Here is a 27,283-nt window from a genome sequence, read left to right on the forward strand (position 1 = left end):
AGGTCGAGATCGAGAAGTGCCATTCGAGTCATTAAGGTACCATTATTGGCGAACGTCGTTCAGATGCAACTGAGATTGGGTGGTCGAGTCGAGATCTCAACAAGTTACTATTAAAAAATCCAATGGGAAGTTCGGACCCGGAGTTCATGTTGTTGACACCGTAGGTAACGCAGAAGTCGGTTCCTGTCTATCTAGGCTGCCAGTGCGTTTTGTAAATGCAGGTGCGGATCCAGGTCCATGTTTCCATGTCTTCCTTTAGTAGAAGTAAATGTGTTTGCGCTTGGGCTCTCTCGGTGAGGAGCCAGAACGAATAAAGGGGACTACTAGGAGCTCATCAGCTTTGCAATTGGAGTCCGGTTTGCACCTTTACTTAGAGATATTAGTATCATGATGTTGATTATAAAATTTAGGCAGCAGCAAGCAGTACTAGTTGTTGTATCTTGGAGCAGTTTAGGTTCTGTACCAGTACAGTACGACAATCGGTAAGCAGGCACCAGCCTGAGGCGGGCTACCAAACCGGCTTTTACCCTGGGCATAATGATACTCGGAAGCGAATTGAAACGGGAAATGGGAAATGGGAAATGGGAAATGGGAAATGGGAAATGGGAAAAGGGGTTAGGTGTTAAACAAAAAAGTCGGAGTAACGAGAGATCCGGTCCTTAACCGGTAAAGCGATGGATTCGAGGACAACTCGAAGTCGAGACATTTAAGTTAAGGTACTCGCTGAAAATGATAGATTAAATTCTCAAGGGCCCAAAGTCTGGCCGAGCTGACGGACACCCAGGCTTGAAATTAGACAGGAACCTTCACCCACACCTTCACTGCCATAGTCGTATGGAAGCTCACTCAAAAGTGTAGCGATCATGGTCCATGATCATCAATGACACCCTCGGCCTCATCGTCTTCAGGCAGCTCACTTAGACAGGTATCAATCATGGTCATGAGCTCGTCGACGTCCGGACGCTCGGCGGGTTCGACCTGGAGACAGCGGCGAACGACCTCGCGGACCGCAGGGTGAGGATATATTCTCTCACTTTGCGCACCTGTGGCATGGGTACCCTGGGTCTGGGCCACTTTATCTTTGCCCTTTGCGGCACTGCCCTCACCGGGCCATCTCCAGTCGCCGCTCAACACACAAATGCTCAACGACCCACCGGTCTCGTCGGAGCGGGCCTCAAAGGGCGATTTGCCCACAAGACAGGCATACATGGTACAGCCCAACGACCAGATGTCGACTTTTGTGTCGATGACACTACCCGTCTTGACGTCAAATAGCTCGGGCGCCCGGTACGGCATGGTCGAGTGCTCGGCGGCGGTGTCCTGGACGGCGATGGCCATTGACCGCGAGGTGATGGGCGTCGGACTCGGCGCCAGACTGCCCAGATCCATCAGGATGGGCGTGCGGCCGTCGTCGTCAATCATGATGTTGCCCGGCTTGATGTCGCGGTGCGCGTACGCCCGGATCTCGCCGGGCTGTTTCCCTTCCTGCGCCCGTGTCACCTCGTCCTCCGGCATCAGTGGCTGTTCTTGCTCGCCTTCCAGTTCAGCCTGGTGGGTTTGATCGGCCGTCATTGACCGTTGTTTTTGCTGCATCCTTTTTTGCCTGGCAGCAGCGTCTTGGTCCTGGCTCGCGGCTTCGTCGCGAATCGCTCGTGCCGCCGACCGTGACGGCGTGTTGCGCACGTGGTACTGGTGCATGGCTTTAAGGGCCTTGCACACCCCCAACATCAGCTGCATTAGTCGCCGCTCGCCAAACCGCGTGTGATTCACTAGGTTCGCGTTGATCATGTCTTGCAGATTGCCTCGTCGGTAATAGGGTAGTAATATGTAGACCGTCTTGCTGGCCGAGCTGCCGGAGCCTGCCTCCGTCCCGATCCCAGACACCTTTGTGCTCGAGTCGTTTTGCACCGCATGGTCGATGCTGCGGATGATGTTGGGGTGCGGCGCAAACAATGTATATGCCTCCACCTCCTTCAGCGCTTGTGATACTGACTCCTGCCCGAACGGACATCGGATCTTTTTCAGTGCGTATAATGCCGAGTCTGACGTGTCTTGAACGAGGTAGACGTAGGAAAATCCGCCCTGGAAAAGTCAGTTACTGTCCTGTACTGTACGGTCCTGTGAGATGTGCAGGGTGGCAGAAACTCTGCATTCGAGTACAGTTTATGTATTTCAGGCAGACTCAAAGGGGGCATGCATGTCGAGGAACATTTCGATCTAGCTCACCTCGCCAAGTAATCGGAGCATCCGAAAACTCCTATTGTTGATCTTTAATTGAGGCGTGCCCGGGAAACAGTATATACAGTTGCACAGCGAATAGAAGACGTCCAGCATTGTTTGCGCCATGGCGGGCGACGACACCCGATGGGGTTGTGATCGGAGAGAAATGGTGGCAGAGTGTATGCGCGCAGTATCGAGGTTGATTTATTTATTTGATTGATGTACTTTTTGCCTAGGTGCACTATTACTGCAGCCTGAGGTCGAAATCAGGGTCGAGGTCGGGGTTTAGACCGGGGATGGGATAGGAGAGGTGTCGCGGTCTGGTTGACACCTAGGCTGGAGAGCACTGATTCTAATCCTGGCCCGTGTTGGAGTACTGTTTCCAGGAGAGGAGACACGCCTGTCTCGTTGCACAATGTTTGAACAGGTATAGACAGTCTGAGAGCATCTGGGGTTGATGCATTGGAAGTAGTAGCGCCGTGTACACGACCAGCAGTACAATTGTAATCGGATATCCACGGTGTCACGGGCCGCGCGTACTTCGCCGTAGTTGGCCTGTTGGTTTAGCCTCAGCCTCGCCGGGGGAAGGAAGAAGGTTTCCCGAAGCCTCGTCACCTGCGACTGGCCGGAACTTGGACGTCGGCGCCAAGCCTGGTTTCGAGAGCGGCAGCCCGCGTCGCCTTGAACTTTTCTAAAGTCGCCATACCGTCCATACATACCTAGGTACTTCATACAAGTCTCGCCGCAAAGCATTCGCCGCACACCTCATCACCACGGTAGAGGTCAGGCCTGGCGATATCCATCCCTCCAGTACAGGACCTGCTGTGGCCGGACGTTGTCACGAATATTGGACGTAGTACAATGCTGCACTCCTGGTAGCCAGCAATCCGTTTCCAACTTTAAATTCCTTCTTTATCCACAAGTCGCCCTCTCCGTTTTCCTTCGCTCCTACGATCGGTTCGCGATTGCGATTGTATTGTCAAGATGGCGGACCCAAACAATGTCTCGCAGTACAAGTACTCGGCCATGTCCAACCTGGTCCTCCAGGTGGACAGGCGGTTTGTCTCGCGGGCAAAGGATGAGAACACTGGAGACCCCGAATCCCTGGCCGGCCGACTCAACATCCGAGATATGGGTTCACGTGTGAGCAGAGAACAGGCTCCCAAGCAGAAAAAGGTGGCTCCCGGGTTGCAGGGAGTCGAAAGAGGCTCAATCCGGGAAGGCGAAGATGTCCTGGAACGAGAGCGTAAGAAGCGGAAGAGGGGCGAGCCTGCGCAGACTCGGGGGGCTGGCGTCCTGTCGGCCGGCGATGCGCTGATCGAAGGGCTCAAGTATCGGCCCAGAACGCCAGCTACGCGGGCGACCTACGATTTACTGCTTACCGTGACTGCAAATGCATTGGGCGATGTTCCACAGGAAGTTGTCCGTAGTGCCGCCGATGCCATCCTCGAGTATCTGAAAGACGAAAACCTCAAGGATCTCGACAAGAAGAAGGAAATCGACGTTATTGTGGGTACCACCATGACTCCAAAAGAGTTCAATGAATTGGTCAATTTGGGCAAGAAGATCACGGACTACGATGCACAAGACGAGGATGAGGACATGGAAGACGCGAATGCGAACGAGGCCGAACTCGATGAGCGTCAAGGTGTCGCGGTTGTTTTCGATGAATCCGACGAGGACGAAGATGGCGTTCGCAGAACATATGAAGTTCGAGATGAGGATGAAGCATCCTCAGACGAGGAAGAAGACGTGCAGGAAGACCCCAACCTGGAGGAAGCTGCTGCGGCTGGTGGTGCTGGAGCTCCAGACGTGGATCCTGACGAGGATATAGAAACTGAAATGGTCATTGATGCCGGCATCAGTGACTCGACTCGGCGGAAACGGGAGGATAGCGATTCGATCCCGATCCACGAAATTGACGCGTATTGGCTCCAGCGCCAGGTCGGGTCGGCCTACCCAGATGCACATATCCAGCAGCAAAAGACCCAGGACGCCTTACGGATCCTGTCCGGCAAGTCAACCGAGGGCGAAGAACTATCACTCCGCGACGTCGAGAATGACCTCATGGATTTGTTCGATTACGAGCATCCTGAGCTAGTGAGCAAGCTTGTCGCCAACCGAGATAAGATTGTGTGGGCAACCAGATGGCGCAGAGTGGCTGACGACGATGATGCTCGGCATTTGGTTGAAAGCGAAATGGTCGAAGCGGGTCATCGCAGCATCCTCGACGAGCTGCTTGGGAAAACAGACCGAAGCACCGACGATTCACGGCCCGCTAAAAAGATGAAGCTAGACTTGATGGACATTGACATCCCCAAGGCTCCTGAGGAAGAGCACAAGGAGAAAAAAGACGGCGTCCTGGCTGGTGGTCTTCAACCACAGCGTCTGATCAATCTTGACAACCTCGTCTTTGAGCAGGGAAACCATCTAATGACGAATCCTAAAGTGGTACTCCCACAGGGCTCCACGAAACGCACCTTCAAAGGTTACGAAGAGATTCATGTTCCAGCGCCCAAGCCTAAGCGGGAGCCTGGCGAGAAGAACATTCCAACTACTGAGCTTCCCGACTGGGCAAGGCAGGGCTTTGGTTCTGCCAAGGAGCTCAACCGGATACAGTCCAAATGCTATCCGTCGGCATTCCATGACGATGGTAATATGCTCATTTGCGCTCCGACCGGTTCAGGGAAAACCAACGTTGCCATGCTTACCATGCTTCGTGAAATCGGAAAACATCGAAACCCGGAGACTGGCGAGATCATGCTGGATGACTTCAAGATCATTTACATCGCACCGTTAAAGGCCTTGGTGCAGGAGCAAGTCGGAAACTTCGGCAAAAGGCTCGAATCATATGGCATACGTGTTGCTGAACTCACCGGTGACCGACAGCTCACGAAACAGCAGATCGCTGACACCCAAGTCATTGTCACGACACCAGAGAAGTGGGATGTCATTACGCGAAAGGCCACTGATTTGAGCTATACCAGGCTCGTCCGTCTCATAATCATAGACGAGATCCATCTGCTGCACGACGATCGAGGGCCTGTTTTGGAAAGTATTGTCAGCCGTACCATCAGGAAGATCGAACAAACAGGTGATCCTGTGAGAATCGTAGGACTGAGTGCCACTCTCCCCAATTACCGAGACGTCGCAACTTTCCTCCGAGTGGACCCGGAGAAGGGTCTCTTCCACTTCGATGGCTCGTACAGGCCATGTCCTCTTCGACAGGAGTTCATTGGTGTCACCGAGAAGAAAGCCATCAAGATGCTGAAGACCATGAATGACGTCTGTTATGCCAAAGTCATTGAGCACGTGGGTACAAACCAGCAGCAGATGTTGATCTTCGTCCACTCTCGCAAGGAGACCGCCAAAACAGCCAAATACATCCGAGACAAAGCAGTTGAGTTGGAGACGATCGGCCAGATCATGAGAACGGATGCCGCAAGCCGGACTGTACTGCAGGAGGAAGCGGAAGCTGTCCACGATGCCAACCTGAAAGACATCTTGCCGTACGGTTTTGGCATCCATCATGCCGGCATGGGCGTCGCTGACCGTACATCCGTACAAGACCTGTTCGCCGATGGCTATCTCAGAGTGTTGGTTTGCACGGCCACGCTGGCTTGGGGTGTCAACTTGCCCGCCCACACGGTCGTTATCAAGGGCACTCAAGTGTACTCTCCTGAGAAAGGTAGCTGGGTCGAGCTCAGCCCTCAAGATGTGCTTCAAATGCTGGGGCGTGCAGGCAGGCCGCAGTTCGATTCATATGGAGAAGGTATTATCATAACTTCTCAATCTGAGATACAGTACTACTTGTCGTTGATGAACCAACAGTTGCCCATTGAAAGTCAATTGATGGGCAAGCTCGCCGATAATCTCAATGCAGAAATTGTCTTGGGCAATATCCGGAGCAGAGATGAGGGTGTGGAATGGCTTGGTTACACCTATCTATTTGTCCGCATGATTCGGTCACCAGGCCTGTACAGTGTGGGGGCAGACTACAGCAACGACGAAAACCTCGAGCAGAAACGGGTCGATCTCATTCATTCGGCCGCTACTGTGCTTGAGAAGGCTGGCCTGGTCAAATATGACAGGAAGACAGGCAAGCTGCAGGCCACTGACCTTGGCCGCATAGCCTCGCACTACTATGTTACCCATAACTCAATGTCAACCTACAATCACCATCTCCAGCCGTCCATCAGCACCATCGAGCTCTTCCGGATCTTTGCGCTCAGTGACGAGTTCAAGTATATCCCTGTTCGACAAGATGAGAAGCTAGAACTTGCCAAGCTCTTGGGTAGAGTACCCATCCCAGTGAAAGAAGGCATGGATGAGCCACAAGCAAAGATCAATGTCCTTCTGCAGGCGTTCATCTCTCGGCTGAAACTCGAAGGACTCGCCCTCATGGCAGATCTAGTCTATGTCACACAGTCAGCCGGTCGTATCCTGAGAGCTATCTTTGAGATTTGCCTCAAGAAAGGTTGGTCGTCTGTCGCAAAGACTGCACTCGACCTGTGCAAAATGGCCGAGAAACGCATGTGGCCAACCATGACCCCCTTGAGACAATTCCCAATGTGTCCGCGGGAATATATTCAAAAGGCGGAAAGAATGGAGGTACCTTGGTCTAGCTACTTCGATCTCGATCCGCCGCGGATGGGCGAGCTCCTGGGCATACCTAAAGCTGGACGAGTCGTCTGTGATCTAGTTTCCAAATTCCCTCGATTGGAAGTTCAAGCCCAGGTCCAGCCCATCACGAGATCAATGCTTCACGTTGAGCTCACCATCACACCCAACTTCGTCTGGGATGATGCTCTCCACGGTGTGGCCGAATCATTCTGGATTGTGGTTGAGGACTGTGATGGCGAGGAATTGCTGTATCATGACCAATTCATCTTACGGCGCGAGTACGCCGTGGGTGATATGACGGAGCACTTGGTCGACTTTACCGTTCCGATCAGCGAGCCTATTCCCCCCAACTACTTTATTTCCTTGCTCTCCGACCGCTGGATGCATTCCGAGACCCGGATTCCAGTGTCGTTTCAAAAGCTGATCCTGCCGGAACGATTCCCGCCTCACACTCAACTGTTGGATCTGCAGCCCGTGCCTGTGCAGGCGCTGAAGGTCAAAGAGTATGTTGATCTCTATCCAAACTGGGATCGGTTCAACAAAATCCAGACTCAAGTTTTCAAGTCGTTGTATGACAGCAATGACTGTGTTTTCGTTGGCGCCCCAACCGGAAGTGGCAAGACGGTCTGTGCCGAGTTTGCCCTGCTACGACACTGGAAGAATCCTGAAGCTGGAAAAGCAGTCTATGTTGCGCCTTTTCAGGAATTGGTTGACAGCCGTCTTGCGGATTGGCAACAACGTCTCAGTCACCTTGTTGGTGGCAAGACTATATCGAGCCTGACCGGCGAGATCACTGCCGATCTTCGAATTTTGGACCGGTCCGACCTGGTGCTGGCCACGCCTACTCAATGGGATGTCCTATCTCGCCAATGGCAGCGCCGGAAAAACGTGCAGAACGTTGAATTGTTTATTGCCGACGAGCTCCACATGCTCGGCGGCGAGAACGGTGCTGTTTACGAGGTGGTTGTTGCCAGAATGCAGTATATACACATCCAACTCGAAAACAACATGCGTATTATAGGGCTGAGTGTACCGCTCTCTAATGCCAGAGATGTGGGCGAATGGATCGGAGCCAACAAGCACACCATCTACAATTTCAGTCCAGCGGCGCGGCCTGTCGGGCTGGAATTGCACATCCAGTCATTCAGCATTCCTCATTTCCCATCTTTGATGATGGCAATGGCTCGGCCAGCATATCAAGCCGTCCTGCAATTGTCACCGGACAAGCCAGCGATTATCTTCGTTCCCAACAGGAAGCAAGTCCGGTCGACGGCGCTCGATCTCCTGCAGGCTTGCATCATGGACGATGATGACGAGCGATTCCTTCACACCAACGTCGAAGAGCTGGCGCCGTTCCTGGAGCGCATCAATGAGCGCGCACTTGCTGAATCGTTAACACATGGCATTGGTTACTATCACGAAGCACTGACGACGAGCGACAAAAAGATTGTGGCCCATTTGTTCAAGATCGGAGCAATCCAGGTCATGCTTGCTTCACGCGATGTCTGCTGGGAACTGCCTGTGACCGCACACTTGGTGGTGATTATGGGCACTCAGTATTTTGTGGGCCGTGAACATCGCTATGTGGACTATCAAATCAGTGAGGTCTTGCAGATGTTCGGCCGAGCTACACGACCAGGAGAGGACAAGCTTGGGAAAGGTGTGCTCATGGTGCCCGCAGTGAAGCGCGAGTACTACAAAAAATTCCTTAATGAAGCCTTACCCATCGAAAGCCATCTCCAACTCTGGCTGCACGACGCCTTCGTGACGGAAATCAGTACCAAAACAATCACCTCGACCCAGGACGCTGTGGACTGGACCACGTACACATACTTCTACCGTCGACTCCTGGCCAACCCCAGCTTTTACGGCTTGAACGACACCTCCCACGAAGGACTGAGCACGTTCTTGTCGGAACTGGTGGAGAACACGCTGAAAGAGCTTGCCGAGGCCAAGATTATTGACTTGGACGAGGAAGACGATTCGGTTTCGCCCTTGAACCCGGCCATGATCGCGGCATACTACAACATCTCGTTCATCACGATGCAGACCTTTTTGCTGTCGTTGACCGGCCGCACGAAGCTGAAGGGGATGCTGGAAATCGTCACCTCGGCCACCGAGTTCGAAGACATCCAGATGCGCCGCCACGAAGACCACATCCTACGTCGGATCTACGACCGGGTCCCCGTCAAGATGTCAGAACCGGTCTACGACTCGCCGCACTTCAAAGCCATGGTCTTGTTGCAGGCCCATTTCTCACGCATGCAATTGCCCATCGACCTGGCCAAGGACCAAGAAGTGATCCTCAGTAAAGTCCTCAGTCTGCTATCTGCCTGTGTTGACGTGTTGAGCTCCGAGGGCCACTTAAACGCCATCAACGCCATGGAAATGTCCCAGATGGTCGTGCAGGCCATGTGGGACCGCGACAGCCCACTCTTGCAAATCCCGCACTTCGACACCAAAATCGTCGAGATTCTCGCCAAATTCGGCATCAAGGACATTGACGATTTCATGGGTGCCATGGACCCCTCGGAGAACCCGGACCAGCCTAAACTCGTCGCTGCAATGGGCTTGTCGAACCGCCAGCTCGTCGAGGCCGCAAACTTCACAAACAACAAGTATCCCAGTCTCGAACTTGAATTTGATGTCGTCGACAAGGATGCCGTTACTGCGGGTCAGCCATCGTACCTCCAGGTCCGTGTGTCGCGCGAAGTTGATGACGAGGATGCTGAGGTAGACTTGACTGTCCATGCGCCGTTTTTCCCCGTCCGCAAGCTCGAGAACTGGTGGCTCGTCGTGGCCGAGGAAAAGACAAAGTCCCTCTTGGCCATCAAGCGCGTCACCATTGGCAAGACTCTCGCTACGAAACTCGAGTATGTTGTCCCCACACCAGGCAAGAAAGACCTCACTTTGTTCCTCATGTGCGACTCGTACGTCGGCGTCGATCAGAGCATGGCTTTTGCCGTCGACGTTGCCGAGGGAATGGATGAGGATGAAGAGGAAGGCGAAGAAAATGCGCAGGATGGAGAGTAGAGTGACAATAAAATGCAATTTCTGGTTTATTGCGTCTGGGCTCTTTTGTATCATAAACAGGATCAAATGTTTGGGAAATGTCTATCGTATCCGAGTGGGGTTGATTGAACTCGCTTGAAAGTTGTGAGAAACAACAAATTAAATACGTCCGAGCATTGTACCCAGGTCGAGTTGTTATAAATGCTTCAAGGCAAAAAATCAGTAGAAGGACAAGGTGTATCATATGTCGTTTAACCCCTTCTAGAGCAAGCTTGGAAACAATCTCCTGGCTTTTTATTTTTAGCCTTCCATCTGTACTTTTCAGCTTGTGCGCTGTGACCGCGGCATGGACCTCTGAAGAATTCCACAAGTTCAGTGCCGTAACTGCCTCAGAACGAGGCTGCTGTTTCTATTCTCATCACTCCCTACCACTTGCATGGTGATCAACCCCAATGACAGCAGCAAAGGCACATTTTCTCAGGATAGGTCGTAGCGAAACCAGCCGCACTGGTGTAGAACAAACTGGTATTCATGGTCATTCCTGCATTCCGGCAAGCTGTAGTACTCCCCCCGGCCTTCCTGATGGTCGAAGTCTGCCCTCTCACCGTTGACCGCAGAAGACGACATCATGACTCCATGAAATATATTTACCACCACCTCCTCAATGGACCCAGTGCCCATCAAAAACTTGTCTACAATCGTCGAATCGCCCCGGCTGTCAATGACAATCTCGATGGCCCTTTCGTCGGGCGGCAGATAAGCTTCCAGGCAGTCAAATATACTTTCAGCGAGTTTGATCAGGCCCCGTCGCATGGCTTTGTATCTACCAAGCTGCCTGATGCTGTGCCTTTTCAGAAGGGGCAGCCAGTCCAGCAAGTGCATAACCCATTCCTCCCCAGAACAATAGTCGAGATTTTCTTCGCCAGTTCTAAAGATTGTAATGGCCTCTATTTCGAGCTCGTCGCGCATTCGAGGGCTTAGAAAGCCCTGAATGCATTCACCACACGTACAGCCGCAGGCAATCCGCTTGAAGTCAAGGGTAGTCTTGAGCTCGAGGTCTCTCAGTCTGGCAACGCACTTGACTGCCTGCCGGCTGTGTCCTTCAAACTCGTCCATGGTGAGAGTTACAGAAGATCCGGATAGTTTCCAGGTTCTCCGGGTTTCAAGTTCCAGGAGCAGAGCCTCAAGTGGTGTGTCGCCGACAGTGTTCCGCATCTCGGCCATCGCGGGACCGGGTCCCTCATCCATGAGCCAATTCAAAGCATCATAGCAGAAGCGCAGAGCCGCAATGTGGAGTAGAGTATTTCCCTCCTCATCTGTGGCCATCCATCGGTCGTCTTCGAATGGTATATTGTGGAACTGTCGTCTCATCACTTTCAGGAAGTTTTTGTTATTTGCTCCAGTCAGGGCTTCAACCACACGCTGTGGAAACTTCACCTTTGCACCAGCAATTTCTCTGGTTAGATCATGGTCTTGGTCCAGTTCAATGGAGGATTGAGAAGGCTCGTTGCCACAGTATAGTCCGAACCATATGGAGGACCCAATACGCCTGAAGCCCAAGCGCCTGAACCAGCGAATGGTCTCGACATCTTCATTCGCAAGCATCTTGGCCCGTTTCTGATTCTGTAATATGGCCGACACGGCCTCTTGGAAGTGATAGTCCTTTGTAGCGTTGGGCCTGACGACCGCAGTGAACTCTCCGTTCAGTGCTTCCCTGGCCATGGCGTGTAGCAATCTTGTCACCATTTTCAGACCAATTCCACGCCGCCGATAGGATTCTTGGACATGGATGTCTTCGATCAGCAGTATGGCACCTTTATTCAATTGGTCCTGCCAGAAACCGGAGCCTCTTTTGACTGGATGACACCGATATTGTTGCTTGAACCTTCCGTATCGGTCAAAGAGGTCAAACGCCAGTAGAGTCACCTCGGTGAGTTCCTGTGCCATGTGGCTGTAGAAGTTTTCCCTGTCGCGGTCCTTCCTGATGAGTGTGGCATAGCAAGCTCCGATGATCTTGTCCGGGTCGTTCTTACAGGCCACGGTTACCTGAACATACTGCGGCGCGCTCCCTGAATAGAATAAATGACGGCCGAATTTGTCGTCACTGTATTTGAAGGAGCAGCTTGTGTCGGTGAGTAAACCAGTGCCTATGAGACAGTGGAAGGGCCTTGCATGACTTGATTCGCTTGTGCCAAGCTTAAGGAAATGTGCTACCGATTTGGCCTCAATGAACTTGACCGTCACAGTAAGCTCTTCAACTATTGCATGTTCGTCGGGCAATAGGGTGTCAGGCTCTGTGGCGGCGGGTCGGCCAGATTCGTGTGGCTGCCGACTGTCATCGTGCTGGCTACTCTTGTCTCCCAATCGAAGGACCTTCGCGGCAGATGGTCGATTCAGTTGTGAACCAGGACGCTTGTTGGGCGTCATGTTTGTGGGAAATAGAAGCGTCGAGTCGAGAGGGCTGGCCGAAGAATGGATGAACAAGGACGAAGGGTAGAGCTAGGTCGAAGAGGGATCATTCACAGAAGACAAAACAGCATCTCAAGTTATGGACGACGGACTGGGACGGAGGAGTTTGGACGAGGTGAATGGTAGTAGAGACCCGGCTGAAGCGAGAAAAACGGGGCGTGGCAGCGGCGCAGGCAGCCGTGAGTCCTTCAAGTTCTCGGACGGTGACTGCAGCGCAGGCAACGGCGTTCAAGTTCCCTCCACTGGACTTCTCACCTCGCACCTGCCTTGCCATAGTTTTCGAACTCACCGACCATTGCCAGTATCACAACCTCAGAATCTGCCCAAGGAGAGATACTAGTACGACTCGTGTCATCCGTAATAGTATCCTTTGTTCGACTTCTGGAAGGTCCTTACTAGGTAAGCTTGACAATAGACAAATCGCTCTGTGACATTGCTGTTCAAGTTCTGCGCTGTAGGTGGCATTACATCCTCCTCCTTCTGAACCCTTCTCCCTTCTATCTGACCACACGAGCTTCTCTCGACCCCTGGACTTCTCTGCAGCCTTTCGCAACACCGCTGTCACGAACGGGTCCACGACCGCATGGGAGTATGCCCCAATATGACATGAATTCCGAGCACTTGTGCTTAGGAATCCTGGCCTTGTGTTTGAGATCGTACTCTTTCGTCAGTTAGTTGGGACAACGCCGTAACAATAAGTTGATGTTGCTCGAGGAGTTGGAGCGTTTTCAACGGTAGGAAAAATCGTTTCTGCGTTGCCCTGCAGTTCCGCGTATATGCCGTTTAGGAGAGACTTCAGGTGCTGCGTATAGGCATGTCAACGACGTTCGGCTTTGTTGGCTGCTGCGTGTTGTTCTTTTATGGACTCGCCCATTGGTACCAACCAAGCACCTAGCCAGGCTTTCGATCGTGCTGTTGAAATCCAGCCGCCCGCGATTGAATTGTTGCTTGAAGACAGTTGTAAGAACCCGTGGCAATTTCACAAGACATGCTCGGTAGGGCAGCATACGTGGCTGACTGCCCGGTTGGCGAGGGCTGAATTCTCGCCAAAAACACCAAGCACCTACCTACCTACCTTAGCCTTCCGGGTTTGGGCTGGATATCGAAGAAGAAAGAGAGAGTGCGCTTGCAATTGTCCCGAATTGCAGAGTGTACATAGCACACAGAAATTCACCCAGCACTGCATCGCCCAGCAATGAGCATTTTCATTGCAGTGGCAACTTTACAGATCGTTTCGCCCACTGCAATGACACTATTTGCATCTGCCCTACTTGTAGCTCCCATGCGCGGTCAACCTCGCGGAGAAAGGCAGCCCGGGGGGGTTTTGTCACTTCAACTTGAAGTTGCCAGTGGACGGCTTTTCAAGTTGTTGACACGCCGAGTGCGGGCCGAGAGTCCCCCTAATAACTAATAACTTGAACCCCATGGTGGATGGAGATGGAGAACCGCGACGCTCAGCCGAATCGGACTCGGAGTCTAGCAAATCTCGCTCAAGGCTGGGTCCTGATCATTGCCGACGCCCTCTTCCGATGCCGAACTTTGATGAACCCCATGAAAACAAAATGTCTTTATCCGACGACCGACGACCGGTGGCGGCGCTCGCTCAATGATTGATTGCGGGAGACTATAGCTACAGTCCTACAATTCTTTTGCCAACGGTAGAGTACTAGTATTGTGTTTTGTTCTACAACAGACGCCTGCTCTCTGCTTTGCCTCTAAACAATCTCATGCCTATGAACAGCGTATAACATTGTTTACAGTACCTACCTCTGCTCAAGCGCTTCTCCAGATCCTCTTACATCGCTCCTCCCTAAAGGCGCAGTCACAGTATACTCTGATCTGTCCTGTCCCAGACTCTATCCCCCCAAGATGGCGCAAGCAAAAGGCCTCAAGCAGATCCTCACCAAGCAACCCAGCGACGTTGTTCTCCTCTCCTCCCTCCGAACACCAGTCACACGAGCCGTAAAAGGCGGGTTCCGCGACGCCTACGACCACGAACTCCTATCGCACATCCTAAAAGCCACACTCGCCGCCAACCCGAACCTAGACCCTGCAAAGATCGACGATGTGGCCGTGGGCGTAGTATTAGCGGAGCTAGGGGGCTCGAAAGCCGCGCGCATGGCCCAATTACACGCCGGATTCCACGAGCGGACGGCCCTGCACACGATCAACCGGGCCTGCAGTTCCGGGTTGGCAGCTGTAACCAGCATCGCCAACATGATTTCTGTGGGCCAAATCAACGTCGGCATCGGCGCAGGCATGGAGAGCATGACTAAGAACTACGGCAGCAAAGCGATCCCGACTGCACTGTGGGACGAACTAAAAAACAGTCCTGTGGAAAACGCCCGCGATTGCATTATGCCCATGGGCCTGACGAGCGAAAACGTGGCCAAACGGTACGGAGTGAATCGAGAAGACCAGGATGCTTTTGCCGCCGAATCTCACAAGAGAGCGTCCAAGGCTCAAAAGAGTGGTCTGTTCGATTCCGAAATCGTCCCCGTCAAAGTCAGGCAATATGTCCCTGAACAGCCGGATGTTGCGCCGAATGAAGTCGTGGTCGATAAGGACGATGGGATCAGACATGATGCCAGTTTGGAGAAGATGGCCAAGTTGAAACCGGCTTTTTCAAAGGACGGTTCGTCAACGGCGGGTAATTCGTCTCAGATCTCTGATGGGGCCGCTGCGACTTTGCTCATGCGTCGCTCAACTGCTAATGAACTGGGATTGTCGAAATCCATTATTGGAAAGTGGGCAGGCACGCAAGTTGCTGGATGTCGGCCAGATGAAATGGGTATTGGTCCTGCTATTGCTATTCCTAAGTTGTTGGATTATACCGGACTCAAAACGGATGATGTTAATGTCTGGGAAATCAACGAGGCCTTTGCAAGTCAAGCTCTTTATTGTATTCGGAAACTGGGGCTGGATGTTGAGAAAGTCAACCCGCGCGGAGGCGCAATTGCCCTCGGTCATCCTCTCGGTATGACTGGCACGAGACAGTTGGCTACTCTGATGCCCCAGTTGCAGGAGGGCCAAGTCGGTGTTGTTAGTATGTGCATTGGTACTGGGATGGGTATGGCTGGCTTGTTTGTGAGGGAATAGAGGAATAAGAATTGAGCTTCTCGGGTGGGCCCCCAGGAGGAAGCCGGTCCCTCCCCTTTCCGTTTTTGCTGAGCCTGACCCGGAAGAATGGACAGCAGTATTTGAAGCACGTCCCCTCGGCACGAAGCGAGGCGGACTTCTTACGCTTTACATGCCCGAACCGAACCTGCTGTCCCGGCGTCATGAACCCGGTTCCGCTCATCACAAAACCGGATACCTTATCGATGTCCATTTCTCTGTTTCTGTCTCGGCCTTCAAGTTGCCAATGGATGGAAAGACGATGGCTCTGGCACGGTCGGACAGACTGCCAGTGTTCCCAGATCCCAACTGTGGTCATTCATCAGTGGCATGCATCAGGAACCAGGGACCAAAAGGTACAGTTGCGATGCCGGTGCCAGTGGGTAGTCCACCGCAAGAGCTTGAACCTCATGCAAGCTACAACGGCGGGCCGATACTTTCCACCTGGATCCGAGCAATCTTCTACCTTTATACACACAACACACAGTCTCCGTCTCACTTCTATGCAGTGATGTGGTTCCCTTTTATCCCAATTTGAGCAGGTTTTGTATTCTATATATATAGCACGAAAAGCGCCGGTGAGACTGTCCGGTCTGTCAAAGTGAACATGTCAAAAGCGATCGTTCCTGTGATGTGCTCTGGGCCACATTGGTAGTGTCATTGCATTAGCGGTGGAATATTTTATAATATATCTTGTGTTCAAGTTATATTGTATATTTGTACATTGGACACCCTCCGTAATTTCGAGCTTCCTGCTCTAGACAATTTGTCTCTGGCCATAACTTAACATCAATAATGGCCACAAAAACAGATTTGGAAAGAGACGGGCATCGGCAACAACCCGTAGACAAAGTTTTTGCTGGTTCAACGCCCCCGAACGGATCCGGCGACTCAGTGAGCAGATGATGACTTTCAATGCTCATGTAGCAAATCATGAGCATCACTGGCAGCGACTGGCGACCAAGCGTCTCCTCGCCTCAGCGCACCAGGCATCCAGGTGGTCACAGAGCAGAAACCCTGCATGGTACAGTATGTATATACCACAGTCAGACTCTCATGGATGATTACCAAACTGTAAACCCGCAAGAGTCGTAACATTCCGCGGACCCAAGACAAATCGAGTGAGTGCAATGGCCGAGCTGAAAACCGAAGATATTGCCGAACCGACCATTGAATACCTCATGCCGTCGTCTGTTTCGCAGCCTGGTTCCACTCCTCGCCCTGCGGCGCAAGCACCTTATGTCCCAAGACAGGCAGCCCTCGAGCCCGGAGTTCTCGCTCAATAACCTTCCATCGGCCAAGTTCCTTCTCTTTGTCAACAGCGGTCTCGCGACGCGAGAGGACCATGACATTCGGACCGAGCGGCTGCGATACTTGAGACTTGCTGTTCTTGTTGTTTTTTCTTGCCGCCGAGGCCTCTTTGGCCGCATCGATCGCTGTGGGAGTAGACGCTTGGCCATCTAGGCCGAGCAGAGCTTGTCTTTGCTTTGCGATTAAGGCTTCGGACACGGTTTTGGGTTTCGGTTTGGATGTCTGAGTTAGGAGCTCGACGAAGTCCAAAGCCGTCTTGTTCCCGCGCAGAACGGCGTTGAGGGTTGGGTCGGGCACGCGGAAGCCTGAGAGCTGCGAGAAGCGTTTGAGGATCTGGAGGCGAAATCGGAATGGGTCAGCACAGCACAAACGTGCGAAGAGGCAAAAAAGAAAAAAAAAATGCAGTTGTCATATAGTACCGCCGTACGGCGTTTCTTATAGCTTCATGTCATAAATGAAAGGGGATGAACTAAACTCACCTCGAAAGTCAATGGGCTGGAGAAATCGAATTTCGCCCCGGCCAACTGCTCCTCCATTGCGGCCACTGAGATCTCAAACGCCTTGGTCCCCCCCTGTGTTGCTTCGGACGTGACATTGTCGGAAGTGGAAGTCTCTTCAGGTCCTTTCTCAGCCTTATCCTCGAGGTGAGAAAATGCGCCCGAGGTAGTAAGTTTGATTTGTAACGACGACACGTCGATGGCTGAGCCTTCATCTAGAGTCCGCTCCGTCGCCGTCTGTTGTAAGGCCGGGTTCTGCCCCTTATACGGCAGCTTCTCGATCAATGCGACGTATATATATCCTAGAAATTCGTTTCGATCAAGAGTAGGAGTCGCGGAGGGAACAAGCCACCTAAATAAACGAAAAGAACGGTCAGTGTCTCTGGATGTCTTTGACTCTCGTCCGTAGCCGTAACAGGTGCGCAAACAAACTTGTGAGAGGGGGTAGTGCTAGGGCCAGGAACTTTGCTTACGGCTCAAATTCGTCTTCTGGTCGGGGAGGAAGATCTCTCCAGTGGCCCTGGTGGCCGATATGTTCGAGCCCGTCCCAAGTGTATGCTTCTTTATATTCCGGGTCTTCGTCCGTTACCCGGGACTCCGCCAATGAAGCTGCCCGGGTAGAGAATGAGGCCGGAGATCCAGACTGTAGTCTAGACCTTACGAGCCATGCCTTGCGTGTTGCTGGTACCGTTTGTTGTCTGGAGATCGTGTCGGAGGAGAGTCGACGGGTTTGTTGCGCATTGGGTGCGATGCCTTGGGTCCTGCATGTCCTGCAGATGTATCGCGGCGTGGAAGACTTGGACAGATTGTCGCATAAGGACCGAGAGACACGGTGGGACGAGGCCATGGCTGCAAGGAGAACACGAGCGTTGATCAAGAGTTGCTGAACCAGTCTCTCAATTGAAATTCGTCTTCACGTTCAGTTCAATTCCGGAGCTCGAATTCCCTCCGCCGCGCCAAGAGAATAAATTACGGCGAAGCATGGTTCTGCCAGTTGTGCAAATACGGCCGAGTACATTATCCACTGCACTAGCAGCAATTCTTCTCGCAAGACTGAACTTGAACTGCCAGTGGTTGGACTGGGCTTGAGATTCACAATCATGTTTTTGTGGCATCACTTCATAATAAGCTAAGGTAGGTTCAATGAGTGGCATCGCGCCGGATGAAGACTACGTGCTCTGTCCTGTTTTCATCTTTTCTCCTCATGCAGTTCCTGGGTACAGAGGCGACCTTTGACTGCCTTGTTTGTCCCAGGCCCGCGGCGGCGTAAAAGGCTGGCCCGCCAATCCTTCACAACCCTTGAAGGATGCTTTGCAGATCATTATTCTTCTGATCAGGCTTGACAACCACGCCCAGAGCTGAGCAGACAGGCACATTAGTGTCCTGGAATGGCTCGCTTGGGGTAAACTGGATGTCTGTGCCAGGACGGAAAATGAGACAGTGGGTGCTACCCCCGAAGTGGAACATTCCAATATCGTCGCCTCTTGTAACCTTCTGGCCCTCTTTGACAGTGACCTCGCAGCTGCTGACTTCGGCCATTCCGACAGCCACGAAGCCGACCATGCCGATGTCCGCGTCGTCGGTCTCGAAGAAGATGAGGGCTCGAGTGGCCACCTCACAGATATATCCCTGTGAATTGTTGGGTGCGGATGGGTCGGGCCCAATGCTGACGTTGGGATTGGCGAAGCCCTCCCAATAGTTCTCCGCATAGTATGTTCCAGGGATATGCACGACCTTGGCCACCTTGCCTGAGACGGGCGCATGCCATCGGTGATAGCTCGTGGCGGACAGGAAGGCTTGATAGACTGTACCGCCCACGAACTGGTCCGTGTAATCGTCTCCGCCGAGCATGTCCCGCAGACTATATGGCTGGTCCTTGATCCAGAATTGGTCCAGTTCCTTGACATTGTGGGAGATACGGTATGGAGTCGATTCGCACGCGTTGCCGATAACTATGTCAACATTAGGGTACGCGATCGGGCGGATTTCTGGCTTGAATTTTCTGGTGAAAAAGTCATCCCAGGATAGGTAGCCATACGCCGGCTTCGACGGATCACATTCAAAAGCCTGTGCGAATGTGACCGGGTGATTGGGATCCGCCTCGCTGGCGACCTGGCCCATGACCTTCAGTGCTTCCTCACTGAACCAGCCATCCGGATCGGTACTGAGCACCGAAACTGAGTCGGGCGAGGCAAGGTACTCGCTCCATTTGGTAAGCATGTTGCGGAACTGGAAGTTGACGTCCTGACGCAGGAATGCCGAATATCCTGCTGCAGTTCCCATCGGCCAGTCCTATGTATTTACGTTAGTCACTCCATTATGTAGGGATGAGTGAGAGCGGGATATTTTCAGTGACAACGAAAGCAAGGGTGCATTGATGGCGTCGCCCAGTTTTGCACAGCAGTTGCCCACTCTCGTCTGTAATGATTATAGTACACAAATGCGTTGATTTAATCGACAGACAGATGTGCATCTCAACGACAACCTCCTACACCCTTTACTCTCCGGGGCATATGGAATATAAGAGAAGCTTACCAAGACAGCGTTGAATGGAAACCCAACCAAGCCTTTTTGGCCATCTGTGTTATAGATCCAGTGTGGACCCATGGTCATCAAGGTATTGAAGACCTGCAGCATCTCGTCGTAGCTGCGGATCTCCGGCTTGCCGGTCGGGTCCTGGTTGTACGGCGGCACGGCCGGAACCTGTTCGAACATGAGAGTGAACAGCTGCCGCACCGTCGGATCGCCCTCGATGAAATCATGGAATTGCTGAAGAGTAGGGTTCAACGGCTGTGGGTTGTCTCTGGCCTTTTTCACGATCTTCTTGGCCCATTTGATCAGATGCTCGTGGTCTGCAGGCAGCCATCCTCCTAGACGGTGACGGAGGTATGGTGATCGATGAGATTCTGGAGCCATTGTAGGGACAATAAATATAGTCTCTGGGGTCTGGGATTGCAATGGAGTTCTTAGACAATGTATAGATGGTTGAGTTGAAGTGGAAGAACTTGTCCTCCGTCTCCTGTGGCCTGGGTCGATCACATCTTTATACCCGTGCGAGTTGATATCAAAACCTTGTGGCGGTCAGCCATTGTTGCTGAGCATCAGCCAGCCCTCCCTTCCTCCTTGCTGCCAGTGTGACCGTGCAGGGCTCATATATGCAACCGAGCCGTGACTGCAGGAAGCGGCTGTCGTGTCTCACAGCTCTGGCTCTTGATGTAGAAGGTTCACGGCATGTCAGCATTGGGAAAGGATGAGCTGCGATGTCATCCCTTTCAGCTGAAGTGACCACAACATGGACACTTTTTCAAAAGGCAGAGAAGTGGTGCCGTTGGGCGTTGCGATTGGCCAATTGGAGGCACACACCGACTGTCCTACACCATGCATCTGCGCAGCAAGCCACTAGAACGCACTGTACAGGGCAGACTCCAGCTGAGTATCGTGACTGTTACACAGCATATTTTCCAATGCGGGGTTTGATCCTTTGACCTTGCTCGATGGTTGCTTCTTCGACTTGGTTCGCCCTGCTTCCTGATCCAGAGATCTTGTTGCTTCGCGACGTCGTATACGAACCCAGCTGAGGACCATCATGGGATGAGTTTGGAATAGACCAGATGCCCGGCTGATCATGTGCTAACAGTCGACCTGCGTTGGAAGAAGAAAATAGATTGTACTTCAGTTGGTGGACGCGCAGTGGGTCGGTGTCTCCACACACAAGGCTGGAACCCCCTGATCGCTTGACAATCGTCGACAACGTCAAGCAGGGATATTCTCAGCATGCAGTGCCAGTGCCAGGCGAATGACTCCTCACGCTGATCAACCTGCCAATTTGAATTCGGACCAGCTAGTGGATATGCTTGAGGAGGCCAATAACGGGCTGCAACGTCGTACACCAAACAAAAGGACGCCTAGAATGCGAGCTTGAGTAAGTGACCTGGACCTCGGACTCACCGATAGCATAGACTCCCCTTCTGGGCAACAGAATGAGAAGGTGGTCGGAGTATCCGTGGAGACGGCACAAAGGCAGGTCTTCTAGACAAGACTATCCAGTTTTAATCAGTGGAGTTGCTGGTTCTGTTTCTACTGTCACAGAAGCCTGCAGATCCGAAGTTCACAGTCGCTGCCGGATCGTCTGTCGGGCGCTATGCAGGACGCGTACTATGCAGCAACTCACATGCATGACCTCTCCTCCTAGAGACGTTTGAAGCGTTGGTCAAGTGGAGTGACTGAGCCAAATTGTAACATTTGAAGGCTCCCAGACGGTAGCATGGGCGGAAGTCGGCCGGACACCATCAGAAAGACGATCCATAAGCACACAACAGTAAGAGAAGGATGGGTATAGGCTGAGAACCTCTCGAACGGCGCTTTATTGTGTCTTGTACTTGGAAAACCGACTGGATTGCGGCCTGACCATGTTGTAGCCAACTGCTGTGACAATGGAGCGGTGGCGCGGATCTTCAGTCATCTGCAACCTCCACACCGGCCGGCAGCTGTTGTCAAGTAGATCCTCTCCTACTGCAGAGAAGTATGCACCGACTCACGGGCCATGAAACCCAGCCGCATTTAGACACCACCCTCATTGGCACTTGGTTTGAAAACGCAAGCCAGGGCTAAAGGGTTTTAATTTCCCCAAGAGAAAAAGAAGATGGATGGTGGGAGGCGCTGCGGAAGAGACTCGCATATGGAAGGGTGGAAGCAAGGAGGAAAGAGAGTAGGTCCAAGCATAATAACATATACTATTATACGGACTGAAGGAAATAGCCGCACAGTGATCGATTGTTGTCGAGACCAAGCTCAGTCCCATAAGGATAATACAAGCAGTGACTTCGGATGGCTCTACTAGTCAATGCAAAGAAACCCAAAGACAAGATACCCACTTCATCTATCTAAGACGCTCCCAGTCCGGTTCGCAATTCCGTTACCAAACCCCGTATGTTCTGATCATGTCAACAGACGCGACAGTTCCTTGCAACACGCCGACACTGACATCCTTTTTGCCCTCCCGGTGAGATCCGCCCGTGACACAAGCAGTCCTGATTAGAAACACGGAGCTGTATCCACCAGTCACCCCGTTCTCCTTTGAAGCATGTTGAAAGAAACATGCACACTGACTCGTCAACACGCAGCCGTAATTCTAATTTTCACGACTATAACTCCCCCGCAAACAAGACCAACGGCATGGCCTATCAGGCCTAATTAGCCGGCTCCTTCGACGAGCGTGAATCAACAGAGCCATCCAAAGTGGGGGCTTTCTCCTTTTCGTCGCTCTTCGCTGGCTTGTGAATATTTCCTGTCGTATCCGGCAGGCCTTTCTCCTCATCTTCGGCCTGTGGTGCATTCTTCTTGTTCTTATTCGACTCAAGCTTTGTTTTGCCGATGCCCAGACATGATACGACACTGGCCACCGCACATCCGGCAGCCAAGTAGAATGTATGGGCGATGGCTTGGTTGTACGCAAGGAGCACACCTCTCAACAGCTCCTGGTTGCCTGAGCGGGCGATCTTGCCTAGAAAATCCGTTGCCCCCGCGGCAATGAGGTTGCTTGCATCAACGCCAGGAGCGCGGGTCTTCAGGGCACTGCGCAAAAGGTTGAGGAATGCTGTTTGGGCCAGGCCAATGCAGATGGCCCCGCCGAATGTTTGAGCCCACATGACGTTGGAAGTCGCGGTGGCTATCATATCAGGTTTGACCACCGCTTGCACAGCCTGAATAGGCTGCTGGATAGAGAGCCCGCGTCCCACGCCGTTGATGATTTGATATCCGACCCATTTGCCCGCTCCTGCATGGATGTCCAACGTGCTCATCAAGCCAGCAGAAACAGTAGCCAGAGCGGACCCAACTACCGCGAAAGGCATGGGATAGCCCAGCCGCGTGACGAGGGCACCCGCAATAATGACGGTGGTAATTTGAGCGCCGAATGTGGGCAGAGTGTAGACGCCGCTCATGGTCGGCGACGCAGACTTGCTCACTTGGAACCACAACGGCATGTAGTACGAGAAGATGATCAAACTTCCAAACTGGAAGAACGTAGTAATCATGCTGCTGTAGACGACCCGGTTGCCCACTAGAGATGCAGGAATCATGGCGGCATCCCCGTGATAGTATTCCCAAATGGAAAATGCAACAAATGCGCCCGCACAACCGCAGAGTAGCCCGAGGATGATGGCTGAGGACCAGGAATAGGTACTTCCGCCCCATTCTAGGGCGAGAAGAAGCATAACGCACGCCGGGGCGAAGATAGAGAACCCAATGATGTCGAAGTCGTGAATGACGTCTCGAATTGTCCAGCTCGCTTTTCGTGCCTTGTATGGTGGAAACTTGATGAAAAGCATGACCAACAGAGTTACACCTCCAACGGGAAGGTTGATCCAGAAGCACCAGCGCCAGGAGGCATGTTGAGTCAACGCACCGCCAATAAGGGGCCCAGCTAGCTGACCAACTCCTGCCATGGACATCAATAGCCCCATCAACATTGGGCGCTGGTCGGGTGGAGCAGCCACTCCAAGGATGATGGTGGCACCGTTTAAGAGACCAGATCCTCCCATCCCTGCCACTGCTCGACCCACCACCAGCATTGTGCTTGACTGTGCCACCGCACATATCAACGAACCCAACTCGAAGAGTGCAACGAAGAAGAGGAATGTGTATTTGAGGGAGAAGTATGTGTATGCCTTGCCGGTCAGGGGTTGCAGTGCCGAATTGGTCAGCATATAGGCCGCAGCGTACCAGCCTATGTCGGCAATGGTGTGGAAGTGGTCGGTGATTCTAGGGATCGCGGTTGCGAGAATGGAAAGATCCCGGGTTATCATGATAGCGATCAGGAAGAGAGAAGCGATCATGACCATAAGAGGTCTGGGACTGAGATATTGATCGGGTTCCTCTGCTGTTGACGGCGCATTGTCCGTGATGGACTCCGGGTTCGACGCGGGAGGGACGGGTGCAGTGGGCGGACTCGATTCCATTGCTTCCACTGGGGAGGGAATAGTCTCCCTGCGCACGGTGGACAACTTCAGTCTCCGTCGAAATGACTCCATCTTGTTAGATGCTGTTAGGAAACCTGTTGAGAAGCCTGAAGAGCATCACAGACATCATTCGCAGCGAGACCCTTTGTTTATGTACCAGTTCTCCTGTCCGTACGGAGCCAAAGCGACACGGAGGGGATATCGTAAACTCCGGGTCCGGTCACGTGAGCGACGGCCGACTGGGGTGGGAGTCTGGTCGATGCTGATGGCGTGGGCCTCCGTCGACAAAATCCTTCATTGACCTGTCATCCTAGATCGTGCAAAAATGTCTCCTCCGGTTTGCGAGATCATCTGCAACCTGAATGTTTGGGAATATTCAGGTGTAGACTGGAAGATCTGAGTTCCAATCTTCTGGCAAATTCTGTCCCATTAGATACTCGAATCCGTCGAAAAACCCTTCCATAGGGAGGTAATATGCGGAGAATGATGCGTTATTGTCGGAAATGGATGAGAGGTGAGCTTCGGCTTCTGTCTTGAGTCTGTTCTCGTACCAATTTTTGAAACCTCGCGTCCGTTCAGCGTATAGCAAAAAGCACCCACCCACACCCTTAGATTGACGACCTTGACTGAGTTGAAATTGCGCAGCAGACTGCATTTGAGCAATCAGTCGATCCGACATGGTCGAAAAGCTCATGCTAGACGACCTCAGGTAGTGTACATCCCAACCATCTGTAACCAGGAAAGATAGCTTGGCCAGCATGGTATGGGCATATATCAGATCGATCAATGCTAGCAGAGGCAATGACGGAAGACTCCTAGGTGAAAGTGCCGCAAAGCTCTCATGAACGCGTCGAATGTGTTCCACACAGGCATGCAAAGCCTCCGCCCTCTGCAGAGGCTCGTCGCAGTCCATGGTGAGAACCGGCTCATAGAGGCCAACCATAACACTCTGTCTATGCATCTCAACAAAATCTGTGACCTGCAGTTAGCACCGCCACGCCCCATGCACCAAAGGAAAGAGAACGGTTCTTGGGCGCATTCGACGCAGCCGACATTACACGGAGCTGTTACTTACTGTTTTCTTTCACTTTCACCGGAGCGGTGCGTTGCAACACCTCGAAATCTTCCTCAAGGCAACGTACGTAAGAGCGGATGGGTACCTGACCACAAAGACTCAGAGCGCCAGTTGCTGGCGAATATCTCTCGACAATACGCTGTAGCCGGACAACGTGGACCGCATCGATATCAGTCGGATACTCCACTGTCCGCGCAAGGAAGTTGCAGCATTCTTCAAGGTAAGGCGTCCAGCGCATGGGATTGCAAGAAGAAAGCCTGCTGGTAAGATAGTAGACACCAAGGACCGCGCGGCGTTCATCCGTGGTTCGGGCACCATCTGCAGCCGCTCTTCCATGAATTAGCTGATGTATGTCAATAAAACCGCCTGTGGCAGACGAGTTTTCGGTCTGCGCAGCTTTGTTCAATCCAAGATCGAGGATCAGCGCCGAGCCAAGGTGCAGTAAATTCATCAACTGCGCAGTATGATGATTGTAGTATTGACCCCTTCGATTATGTTAGTCCAGAACTCCAGTTTTGGGTCTCAGTTGACCAAGAGTCGAAAATCCTGAGCCTTCATGGACACGTTCTCGCAGAGAGACTGCCCGACGGCTGATGATGGAAAATAGACTTACCAGGCGACAAGAATCAGGATCCCTTGTAAAAGATCCAGGGATTTGTCACCCCTGACGAGCATGCAATCCCCCAGCTGTTTGGACAGCTCATGAGCCATTTGCCGTTGCAAGTGTAAATCGCCGTGGCAGGCAACCGTCAGACAAGCTCTGAAAAGGAAAGGTTTTGCTCGACGAATTTCCGCAATTGTTTGAGAGGGAGGAATGGCCACAAAGGGGAAATATTGACTCATATCGGTTCGAAAATCGCTGAAAATCCGTTCTTCGGCCATTGGTGCCAAGGTTTGAAAGATGCTCCTGTGTGGCTCCGCTGAAGGCGCATTCGGGAAAACTGGCCTGCCTTCAGTTGAGTTGTTATCTTCATGACTTGACGAGACCGATGGTGTTGGTAATGAAGTGCTCGTTGATGATAACAGGTCGCTAGACGCTCCAGCTTTGGCGAGAAGATCCGTGAGGCTGTTGAGTCTCTCTTCAAGTTGCGCTACTCGCCTAAAGCATAATCAATTAGTATATACCAGTTTGGCAATACCAGCTTTTCGAGAAACGGAGAGGTTGTGGACGATAAGAAAGAACAAGTACGAACACCAGATTTGGAAATTCTTGTCGGGGTTGCAGCGTGCTCAAAACTTACGTGGGCTTCTCTCGTGTGCGTTTCCGAGGTACGGGCGCGGGAGTGGTGCATTCTTTCCGCAAGCGATGACATCTATTGACCATCATTGTCAATCAACATTGTGGGACACCGAGCTACGCCCATAGAGAGCAACGAGTCCTACCTTTGACAAATCGAGTTATGAGACCCCTCAAGTGGAATGCATTTTGCTTTGATTTGGACACAATTCCTGCACGCCCGGTGCGGTCGTAGGCCGGGGGTGTCAGGAGAAGCCGATGTCATAGCTGTGCTCGACATACTACAATCTGAAGCATGCAGAAAGATGTCGCAGCGGCGCCACAAGGACGTGTATTAGAGAGGTGGCATTGTTTGCGAAGTTGAGAAGGACATGGTCCGGCTCCGTATGTAAACTCCGGGTCCGGTTCAGTGTAAGGCGTGGATGGAACAGCAGGTCCGTCCACTTCCGTGTTGCTCCGGGCTTGTCCTGACTGGAGACAAAGTGATGAGGACGATGAGATTGAGGCGACCGTAACTTGGATTAGACACCAAGTTAACGCCCACGGAATCACACCCATCACTCCTTGAACGATTGAAGTTTGTGGCCATTGCAGCGAACTCGGACACGAAAGACGCTGGATTTAGTGGAGCCAAACTGGGTTAGAGCTAATGTTGGCTCCCGGTCGAACTATTGCTCCCATTGGTCGACAGGTACTACCGCACTGTTTGACTCACTTGGGGCCTGTACTAGTGGTATACTAGCACAGTACAGCCTTTCTCTGA

The 27,283-nt window shown here is 52.4% G+C and overlaps 8 protein-coding genes across 8 annotated transcripts; 2 read left to right on the forward strand and 6 right to left on the reverse strand.

Moving 5' to 3' along the window:
* Positions 1–579: 579 nt before the first annotated feature.
* HMPREF1120_06920 (serine/threonine kinase 16) lies at positions 580–2,724 on the reverse strand. The gene is made up of 2 exons (XM_009161131.1): positions 2,227–2,724; positions 580–2,082 (listed from the first exon to the last, which is right to left on the reverse strand). Exons 1-2 carry the CDS (start codon positions 2,344–2,346, stop codon positions 862–864), a joined length of 1,341 nt encoding a protein of 446 aa, XP_009159379.1. The 5' UTR covers positions 2,347–2,724; the 3' UTR covers positions 580–861.
* A 480-nt stretch (positions 2,725–3,204) lies between these two features.
* On the forward strand, positions 3,205–9,876 carry HMPREF1120_06921 (uncharacterized protein; the record flags this gene model as incomplete). Its single annotated transcript, XM_009161132.1, has 1 exon — positions 3,205–9,876. The coding sequence occupies one exon, from the start codon at positions 3,205–3,207 to the stop codon at positions 9,874–9,876; it is 6,672 nt and encodes a 2,223-aa protein (XP_009159380.1).
* Positions 8,954–13,761, reverse strand: HMPREF1120_06922 (uncharacterized protein). Its single transcript, XM_009161133.1, has one exon. It carries the CDS (start codon positions 12,280–12,282, stop codon positions 10,333–10,335), a length of 1,950 nt encoding a protein of 649 aa, XP_009159381.1. The 5' UTR covers positions 12,283–13,761; the 3' UTR covers positions 8,954–10,332.
* A 432-nt stretch (positions 13,762–14,193) lies between these two features.
* Positions 14,194–15,423, forward strand: HMPREF1120_06923 (acetyl-CoA acyltransferase; the record flags this gene model as incomplete). The annotated part of the gene is made up of 1 exon (XM_009161134.1): positions 14,194–15,423. One exon carries the CDS (start codon positions 14,194–14,196, stop codon positions 15,421–15,423), a length of 1,230 nt encoding a protein of 409 aa, XP_009159382.1.
* Positions 15,424–16,075: 652 nt separating this feature from the next.
* HMPREF1120_06924 (uncharacterized protein) lies at positions 16,076–18,160 on the reverse strand. Its single transcript, XM_009161135.1, has 3 exons — positions 17,723–18,160; positions 17,232–17,601; positions 16,076–17,085 (listed from the first exon to the last, which is right to left on the reverse strand). Exons 1-3 carry the CDS (start codon positions 18,094–18,096, stop codon positions 16,621–16,623), a joined length of 1,209 nt encoding a protein of 402 aa, XP_009159383.1. The 5' UTR covers positions 18,097–18,160; the 3' UTR covers positions 16,076–16,620.
* Positions 18,161–18,320: 160 nt separating this feature from the next.
* HMPREF1120_06925 (phosphatidylserine decarboxylase) lies at positions 18,321–20,896 on the reverse strand. Its single transcript, XM_009161136.1, has 2 exons — positions 19,785–20,896; positions 18,321–19,541 (listed from the first exon to the last, which is right to left on the reverse strand). Exons 1-2 carry the CDS (start codon positions 20,163–20,165, stop codon positions 18,540–18,542), a joined length of 1,383 nt encoding a protein of 460 aa, XP_009159384.1. The 5' UTR covers positions 20,166–20,896; the 3' UTR covers positions 18,321–18,539.
* Positions 20,897–22,438: 1,542 nt separating this feature from the next.
* On the reverse strand, positions 22,439–24,280 carry HMPREF1120_06926 (DNA repair protein RAD50; the record flags this gene model as incomplete). The annotated part of the gene is made up of 1 exon (XM_009161137.1): positions 22,439–24,280. The coding sequence occupies one exon, from the start codon at positions 24,278–24,280 to the stop codon at positions 22,439–22,441; it is 1,842 nt and encodes a 613-aa protein (XP_009159385.1).
* Positions 24,281–24,584: 304 nt separating this feature from the next.
* Positions 24,585–26,607, reverse strand: HMPREF1120_06927 (uncharacterized protein; the record flags this gene model as incomplete). Its single annotated transcript, XM_009161138.1, has 4 exons — positions 24,585–25,180; positions 25,284–25,768; positions 25,897–26,382; positions 26,525–26,607. The coding sequence occupies 4 exons, from the start codon at positions 26,605–26,607 to the stop codon at positions 24,585–24,587; spliced, it is 1,650 nt and encodes a 549-aa protein (XP_009159386.1).
* Between the last annotated feature and the right edge of the window lie 676 nt (positions 26,608–27,283).

Source organism: Exophiala dermatitidis (genome assembly GCF_000230625.1).
Source record: "Exophiala dermatitidis NIH/UT8656 unplaced genomic scaffold supercont1.6, whole genome shotgun sequence".
Taxonomy (NCBI): Eukaryota; Fungi; Ascomycota; class Eurotiomycetes; order Chaetothyriales; family Herpotrichiellaceae; genus Exophiala; species Exophiala dermatitidis.